This window comes from Vicia villosa, linkage group LG2, assembly GCF_029867415.1.
Source record: "Vicia villosa cultivar HV-30 ecotype Madison, WI linkage group LG2, Vvil1.0, whole genome shotgun sequence".
Classification (NCBI taxonomy): Eukaryota; Viridiplantae; Streptophyta; class Magnoliopsida; order Fabales; family Fabaceae; genus Vicia; species Vicia villosa.
Genome location: NC_081181.1, coordinates 226,606,965 through 226,616,582, shown reverse-complemented (window position 1 = coordinate 226,616,582; position 9,618 = coordinate 226,606,965). Strand labels below are relative to the sequence as shown.

Here is a 9,618-nt window from a genome sequence, read left to right as displayed (position 1 = left end):
TATGAATATGGTGTCATGATATCATTTCTCTAAATTTTTATCTCAATTTCATTTTACAACCTTTATATCAATATTAGAGTTCAAGAGAAGAATTATTTATTGATTTAAAGTTACATATAGAAATGATAGAGCAACAGTTAGACATGAAAAACTCTTACTAACACTACTAAAAATATTACATTTGGTTAAAAAAATTTACATCAGGTATAAAGATAATTGATGTGAAAAATATATGTCAAAAAATTTTACATCAGGTTTTATAATAAATTGATGTGAAAAAAATTTAATTTTAGAGATTTTACATCAGACATTTAATGGACATGAAGGGAAAACTAAAACAAAAATAAAAAACCAATACACGGTGGCATAACCGTAAATAAGCTGAAATTATTTTATAAAGCCTTTCCCATCGGGTGCTAAACGGCCTGATGGGAAATATATGGTTTACTGGGCTTTTACATCAGGTGCTGAACGGCCCGATGGGAAAAATTAAACAAAAATAAAATCGTAACTAATTTGAAATTATTTTTTAAAGCCTATTACATCAAGTGCTAAACGGCCCGATGGGAAAATTAGCGCATAATGGGCTATTACTTCAGCCCATATATTACCCGATGGGAAATAGTCTCTCCCACTATTTCACTAAACCCTAACCTCACAAAACATTTCCCAAATCTGTTTTTTTTCTTTCACCGTGAGAGCTCCCACCGCGACACCGCCTCCCACCGCGACACCGCCTCCCACCGTTCGTTCTCCCATCTCCCACCGCGACACCTGACGGAGGCAAGAGCCGCGCACCTGACGGAGGCAACAACTCTTCGTTTCGCAGGCGGCAACGAGCCCGGCGGACACCTGCTGTACGTTTCGCGGCACCAACAACACAGCCACCACACCATTTTCAGGTGAAGAATCAGGTACATTATCAGAAAATCGAGTTCTGTTACTCTATTTCTTGTGTTAGAATGGTCCTCCTGTTTGCTTTTATTCTATTTAAAATACCGGGATCTTTAGAAGGTTTTTTAAAAATCACTTGGGAAGATGCTATTAACTCTTTACCGAGATAATTCCTTCAACCTATATAGGTCCTTTCATTAACCTTTGATTTCTTTTTGATGTGATGTGATGTGTTCTAAACCTGGGAATAAATTTCCAATTGAGTATTACTATTAAGTGTTCTAATTCAATTTTTTGTCTTGAAAAATAGAATTATTAAGGACTAGCTTTATTGTATTCATATACAGAGAATAAGAAGGGCATGACATTTATTTTGAGTTTTTGACAAATAATAAAAAGCCAATAAGAATAAGAATGTCATATAATATTAATGCAGAAAGACTTTTAGGAATATTTATACACTCAAGTCAATGCAACAATCTTTAATGGAGACACTTAAGTCTATGGGTTTATCGCAAAGCACAGATGATAACAAATGCATTCAAAAAATGGAAGTTATCGAAGGAAGCGGAAAAGGAAGTTGTTCAGGTGCAAAAGGAAGCACAAAAGGTGTGGAAATTGACGATGTTCAAAGATTGCTACTCATGGTTGTGAAAATGGCTGACAGACACTTGGAAATTGAATTAAGTCATTGTAAATCTGCCATTAATTTTTATATGTCATCTAAGTGTATCAGAGAGCTTTTGGTGGGTTTTCATTGGCTTGACGTGTCTATTCTGCAAGTTTGGTGCACGTAAGTACATTTTTTTTTATTACTTTCAATATTTATTAATAGGATATATATATCTCATCACTTCGAATCTAATGTTTATTTTAAAATTATTTAGGTATATTCTTCGTTTATGTATTGATAATTCATCATCAGAAGTGTATGGATTTATGGACCCTGCTACGTGTATACATTATGATGATGTCCCGAGTTCTGCAACAAAGGTTAGAAATTACATACAAGATAAGTTAATGAAGGAAGACAGAGCTTGCCACCTCCTACCACTTATTCATGGGTAAGTTTTTAGGAAATTCTGTTTCTTATTTTTTAATTTTGATATATAACATAGATATTTTATGTGACTCTTGTATTTCCATACACATGTACAGAGATCATTGGCAATTAATAGTCATGTGTCCAAGAGATAATATTGTGGTTGTCTTTTGTTCACTTCATCATGGTATTGATAAAGACACGAAGAAAATTGTTTCGACGTAAGTTTATCTTTCAAAGAAACTTTATCTTTTATATTGATATTGATAAGTAATTTCATATTTTATGTGGCTTTAAATGGTTTTTTTTAATTAGTGCTTTTGAGGTTCATCAATTTGCAAATTATGGCAATAGAAAAAAGGCTACATGGCATAGACCCAATGTAAGTGTGATGTAAATTATAATTCTATATTTAATTTTATGATAATTATTCAATAATTATGTTTTTCATTTGTAGACAAGGAAACAACATAACTCTAATGATTGTGGATACTATGTGATGAAAAATATGTTGGACATTGTCTCTGCAAATATAACTGGATCTTGGATGCAGGTAAAAAAATAACTTTAATTTGTTATTTACTTCGCGTTTTGCAACTTAATGATAATTTTCAAAGAATAACTTTGTATTATACATTTACGTATTGTAGGTATTTGATGATCCTACAGAATTAACACAAGAAGATTTGTATGATTTGCGACTCCGTTGGGCAAACTGTTTCTTTGAGTTATATAAAGGATAACTTTATGTTTAGTGTTTTTATTTTGTAGTAGAAAATGTGTGTAAACTTTTCTTATCATTTTGTACACTTTGTATCCTAAATTAATACTTTTGAATAGTTTGACGAATATATATGCATATATCTTAGCTATTTGGTGCAATTAAATGTGGTCTGTGTGTTGTGGGAAAAATGTGCAAAGTAGCGACCTTACATTGGTCTGTGTGGTATTTGTGTATTATATTGAAAGTTAGGTAAAAAAATTACAGGTAAAAATAGGGAAAATTGGAATAACAATCAAATTATGCTAAAAATCAGAAAAGATATTACATCGGGCCGTAGTAAAAACCGATGTAAAATGTACTCTATTACATCGGGTAAAATGCACACCCAGATGTAAAATATGGCGCATAAAAATGGCATGCTTTTTCACATCGGGCCTTTCTAAAAACCGATGTAAAAGGTACTCTATTACATCGGGCGAAATGAGTACCCGATGTAAAATATGGCGCATATTTTTGTTTAATAAAAAATTGCATTATCTTTCACATCAGACATCTGAATTAAACCGATGTGGTATGCTAATGTTTCACATCGGGCTTTGGCCCGATGTAAAATGTCTCAGACTTATTACATCGCCTGGCTTTACATCGGGTCTAGACCCGATGTAAAAAGTAGTTTTTACCCGATGTAAAAAGTACTTTCTGCACTAGTGTAAGTTTTTTGCTCACTCGATATTAAATTATTTTAAGTGTATGTGAAAATTCTAAGAGCAGGGCAGAGTAGAAGAGAAAATAATATTCATCATTATTGTGTGTTTTCAAATAAGCACAAATATTTTTAATATAATAAAATATTTCTTGGAAATAAACTCAAGAAAAGAAATATTTTTAGGGCCAAATATGCATCTTAATCGATTAGACTACGACCATAATCTATTATGGACTAGAAAAATAGGAAAGTTTTTGTTGGATTTTAAATAGTGTAATGGATGTAGGTGTATAAATATGGTGTCATGATATTATTTCTCTAAATTTTTATCTCAAGTTCATTTTACAACCTTTATATCAATATCAGAGTTCAAAAAAGGAATTATTTACTGATTTAAAGTTACATATAGAAATGATAAAGCAACAGTTAGACATGAAAAACTCTTACTAAGTTTTTTGCTCACTCGATATTAAATTATTTTAAGTGTATGTGAAAATTCTAAGAGCAGGGTAGAGTAGAAGAGAAAATAATATTCATCATTATTGTGCGTTTTCAAATAAACACAAATATTTTTTATATAATCAAATATTTGTTGGAAATAAACTCAAGAAAAGAAATATTTTTAGGGTCAAATATGCATCTTAATCGATTAGACTACGACCATAATCTATTATGGCCTAGAAAAATAGGAAAGTTTTTGTTGGATTTAAAATATAATCCATTATAAGGCATCCAAATCGATTATTGAGCGAGGTTTCTCAATAATCGATTACATAAGTTCCATAATTGAGTATAGTCTAAATTTCGCTATAAGGCAGCAGACGGAAGAGGTGGCAGTCCAAGTCTATAATTTAATGAGAGATTTTTAACTTACATACATTTCATTATGCCTCTTTAATTTGATACAATATTTTAAAAAGATTCATGATCAATGGCAATGATTTGAAATCACAATGATTCGTATTTTTCAAAATAATATGATGTTTAAAAAATACTGTAATATAGTGGCGCTTTGAAACTGCTATTATTTTGGGACAAGTGTGTTGATTTAAAATAGTAACGGCTTAAAACTGCCACAAAATGAAAAAAATTCAAAAATCAATCGGAATTGTGGCCGTTTTAATGTGTTGTTACGACTAGTTCAAATGACATAATTTACTAAAACCAAAATGTTTGAAACAATCGATTGGGGACATGTGTCAATTGATTGGTTCACTTGAAAATTTAGCTTTTAAAAGGTAATATTTGAATATTTTTTATGCATGATAGTTTAGAAACTTTAGAGATAATAATGTGTGAACTATTTTTAGCATCAAAAGGATATATCATGAATTATAATGAATCTTTAAACATAATCATTTAACTTGATTCTTCTCTTGATTAGCTTAATCATAGACCAACACTTGACCATAAATATCTTAATCCTTTTTCTTCTTTGATCTTTCTTCTAAGATAAATTTTTGTCTTCATCAAAACCAAACCAAGAAACACATCTTCTTCATAATCTCCCCCTTTTTTATGTTGACAAAACAAATGATGGGAATTTTTTGTATAACACTTGATACACTTGATTTCTCCCCTATCTTTGATATCTCGCCCTATCTTTTGCAATTTATGCATTACCTTGGTATTATGAAAAAACAACAAAAACAAAAACAACCATCTCTTCTCCCCCTTTTTAACATTATCGAAAAGAAAAAAAGTAAAATCCAAAGGATTATAATAGAATATCATTTCACTGGTGGATACAAATTGTTCGATCCAGTGAGAAAGCAAGTTGTGATCAGCCGGGACATGATCATATATGAGCTTAAGGAATGTGATTGGACTGAAAATGTAAAAAGGATTTTGTGAGATTCTTATGTGAAGAACCAACAAGTGAAGTCGAAAGAGAAGTTCGATAAGAAGAAGTCAGAGATCAAGCAAGCACGAGCAGAACTCAAAGAACAAGATACATGCAAGACTGCAGAAATGTGTGATTATATCAAATGTTGATGTTGATAATGAAGGTGATATGGTACATTACGCTTTCTATGCAGATGTCGAACCACTCAGTGCAGTTGAGGCATTGAAGGATTCAAAGTGGATGAAAGCTATGAATGAGGAACTGGAGTCCAACGAAGTCAACAACATTCGGTCACTTGTCGAATTGCCTCAAGACAAGAAGGTAATCAATGTGAAGTGGGTATACAAGGTGAAGGTGAATCCTAAAGGAGAAGTAACTCGACACAGTGCAAGACTTGTGGTGAAATAATTTCTTCTGAAAGAATGAATCAACTTCGACGAAGTTTTTTCCCCTGTTGCTGGGATTGAAACAATAAGGACAGTTGTTTGTCTAGCAAACATTATCATATGTGTCAGATGGATGTAAAATGTGCATTCCTGAATGGTCCCTTAGATGAAGAATTTTATGTTGCAAAACCAATTAGGTTTGTGAAATAAGGCCAAAAAGAAAAGTATACTAGTTGCATAAAGCATTGTATGGACTCAAACAAGCTCTAAGAGCTTGGAATAAGAAGATATATATTTTTCTAAGGGAGAAGGAATTTGTGAATTGCACAAATGAGCATGGAGTATATGTAAGTAGAAGCAATAGTGAATTTATTATACTGTGTTTCTATGTTGATGACTTGTTAATAACAGGTAGCTACAAGGAAGAGATCGAGGACTTCAAATGTGATCTTAGCAAGGGAATTGAAATGTATGATATAGGAAGCATTTCATACTTCATTGCTATCGAATTCTAAAAACGTAGTATAGGCTTGATTATGAATCAAAGAATATATGCAAGTGAAATACTCAAAATATTTATGATGGAAGACTGCAATGCGACTTCTACACCTGCTGAACCAAGACTGTAGTTATCGAAAGACTCGGATGAAGATGATGTCGACCCAACACAGTACATAAGGCTTATTTGGTCATTAAGATACCTTTTTCACACAAGGCATGATCTAGCATGCAATATAGGTATAGTGAGCAGATTTATGCATAAGCTAAAGATATCACATCACATCTAGCAGCGACGAAGATGATACTAAGATATCTCAAATGAACTCTCGACTACGACATTTTGTTTCATGCAGCTGATGAAGGAAAATATTTCATGCTAGCGGGTTACACTAACTCAAGTTGGTGTAGTGATGTTAAGAATAGAAAATCCACATCTGATTATGTGTTTATGTTAGGTGGTGCACCAGTTGCTTGGAACTCAAGAAAAGAACCAGTAGTAGCATTATCGTCGTGTGAAGCAAAGTACATAACTGCTTCTCTCTATGCATGTCAAGCAATATGGATGGTGAATTTGGTCTAAGAGATTAGAAGAAAGAATCATGGAGCAATTACCATGAAGATCGACAACATGTCAACTACCAATCTAGTGAAGAATCTGATAGCACATGGCATAAACAAACACATTAAGTTGAGGTTCCATTATCTTCGAGAGCAAATAGCAATAGGGAATCTGAATTTGGAACACTGCAAAAGTGAGAATTAGATTGCAAACATCATGACGAAGAGTATGTAGGTCGAAGTGTTCGGAAGACTAAGAACAATGATAAATGTAGAGAGCTTAGACACAATAAATTAGATTGTGTGTTGAGAATGTAATTCTTTGTGTCAAAGCATGTATTTTGATAGAGTCTATCGTTGTCAAATTCTAGTGTGTCGAAGTAAGTTGTCGAAATGTTGAAGGAGCTAGCCTCGACAGAATTTCGACCTATCATTATTTTGTATGTTTTAGTTAGTTTGTTAGAGATTGCTTAGTGTGTAAGCAATCTCAGCCTATAAATAGGGAGACCCTATCATTTGTAATAAGTGGAGAAAAGTTGAATAAAATTTCAATTTTGAAGGCAGAGAGAAACTCTGCAGAATTGTCTTCTTCTCCCCCCTTTCTCCCAAATCCTAATTCCTTTGTTCTTCTCGAATTCATCTTTTCTTTTCTTCTTTCATAATTATTGTGCAACGGAATCATCTTGCACCCAAGGTGTTGTTGATTCACTCGAGTGAAGAGTGAAGAACAAGAGACAAAATCAATCGAAAGAATTGATTCTTGTTCAACAAGATTGATTCGAAATTCTCCAAGTGTTAGGGTGTAATTTCAACACGGAGATGCATCTTCAAAATAAATTTTACATAATAGTGGTGTTTCTTTAATTTCGTCCGAAAAATGGCTAAAATATATGCGTTCGAAGATGCATATCTAAATACTAGGGACAGTCTAAACTTTTCATGGTGGTGTGAGATAACACCTTTTTAAATGGAAAACAACAATCCTTCTTATTTAGAACCTCTTCATGTAACAACAGGCTGTATCAAAGAGCAAGTGGTCCAAACTATGGCTTTCTCTCAAAATTTTGGATGATATTTTTATTAAAAGATCTAATTAATCATAAATCTTTTATGTGACAATTTTGTTATAAATATATCTTTGATCAGTTGATAAATGTGAAAGTTTCAAATTATCCTTAACCCGAGTTTAAATGTCAACCTCAATAAAAATTGATTTTTTAACATTTTATTTTAAAAGACATTAATAAAATAGTTGTTTTAAACATCCAAACATATTGGTTATGTGTTGCTTTCAAACTCAATAGTTTATACAGTCAGTAAGACAACAATTAATAATGTACTGTTTAATTCGTAAGTTGAAGTTTCATATGTTTATACGTGGATTAAAAAGAATACAATAATAGATTTAATAATCTTGTGTTTACTTGATGTCATACTAATTTATTTATCTTGACCGGGTAGATTCAAAACCGGATGACACCAAAAAAAAAAAAAATCCCGTCAAATAACATGATGAAGAAAAAATTAATTGAAAATAAAATAAAATAAAAAGAAAAACAATAGATTACCTTTCTAATAAAAAGAGTTTAATTGAAGATGGAAAGAAAATCCATCACAATTTATAGAAAAGAAGCATTACATTGATTAAAAATTAACTAATACTAATATCCATTATACTTATACCATAATTTATGGTACCTCTCAAATATTTCATAATTCTTGCAAGCGCTTCCCAACGATGCTCAATGGATCTATGAGTATACCTACTCAATCTGTTCACAGCATAAGCTATATCTGGTCTAAAAAAAATCATCAAATGTAACAAACTTCCAATAATTTGAGTATACTCAGATTCAGAAACATGATCTCCTTCATTCTTCTTTAATTGAGCGTTAGAATCATAAGGGGTATTCGCAGATTTAACATCATAGTGACCAAACTTCTTAAGAAATTTTTCAACATAATGTTAAAAAAATTTGATGTCAAATTTTGATGAGAGAAAACTCTTAGTTTCAATAACTATATCAATGCATGTACCAAAAATAAGCATGTCATCCACATACAAAGATATAATAACACGTTCGTCATTCAAAGTTTTTGCATACACGCATTTATCAACATCAAAAGATAAAAATCCATCAGTAATTAAAGTTTAATCAAAATTTTCATGTCATTGTTTAGGAGCCTGTTTTAAATCATACAAGGACTTGAGAAGTTTACAAACTTTATTTTCTTGACCCTTAACCTCACAACCTTCAGGTTGAGTCATATAAATTTCTTCTTCTAAATCACCATTTAAAAAAGCATTTTTGACATTCATTTGATGAATCTCTAATTTATGAATGGAAGATAAAGCAATCAAAACGCGAATAGAAGAAGTTCTAGCGACAGGAGAAAAAGTATCAAAATAGTCAATGTTTTCATGTTGGGTAAAACCTTTTGCAACAAGTCTTGCTTTGTATTTACCAATACAACCACCAGGGTGAAATTTTCTTTTGAAGATCCATTTGCATCCAATATGTTTCGCTCCTGGTGGTAATGTAAGAACAAGATTTGTTCATGCAATAAGTCTCTATGTTTTGACGATAACAGTACATATATTTTGTATGTAACAATTTATTTTCTAATAGTTTTCTTGAGTGTGCATATATTATGTTCTAAAAGATTCTGGATTGATGTCCGTGAAGAATCATCAGAAACAAGCAAGGCAACTCGAAATTACTATTTGCAGTTGAATCAGAAACATCAGTAGTTCTGAAGAATGTTGAATGTTCATCAGAAGGAGAGTTACTGTGCGCCTCTCAAATAAGTTGTTGCTTCAAAAGCCACGAGTAACCAGAAGGAAGAATTCCGTTAGAACTTCTGTTCAAAGCAAGCTTTTAAATCATGATCAGGAACCAAGATTTGTTTGAAGAGCTGTTGCTTCTAAATCTGAAGACAAAGTCAAAGATCCTGAATGCA

At 32.0% G+C, this 9,618-nt stretch overlaps 1 protein-coding gene across 1 annotated transcript; it reads left to right on the top strand.

Moving 5' to 3' along the window:
• The first annotated feature begins 2,066 nt into the window (after positions 1-2,066).
• Positions 2,067-2,679, top strand: LOC131651505 (uncharacterized). Its single transcript, XM_058921164.1, has 4 exons — positions 2,067-2,157; positions 2,252-2,318; positions 2,394-2,489; positions 2,587-2,679. The coding sequence occupies exons 1-4, from the start codon at positions 2,075-2,077 to the stop codon at positions 2,677-2,679; spliced, it is 339 nt and encodes a 112-aa protein (XP_058777147.1). The 5' UTR covers positions 2,067-2,074.
• Positions 2,680-9,618: the final 6,939 nt, after the last annotated feature.

Bases quoted from the DNA above. Each gene is read 5' to 3' on its own strand.
- LOC131651505 (XM_058921164.1), top strand. From the start codon at position 2,075: ATGTGTCCAAGAGATAATATTGTGGTTGTCTTTTGTTCACTTCATCAT. The intron at 2,158-2,251 runs GTAAGTTTATCT...TTTTTTAATTAG, and splicing joins ACGAAGAAAATTGTTTCGAC to TGCTTTTGAGGTTCATCAAT. The intron at 2,319-2,393 runs GTAAGTGTGATG...TTTCATTTGTAG, and splicing joins CTACATGGCATAGACCCAAT to ACAAGGAAACAACATAACTC.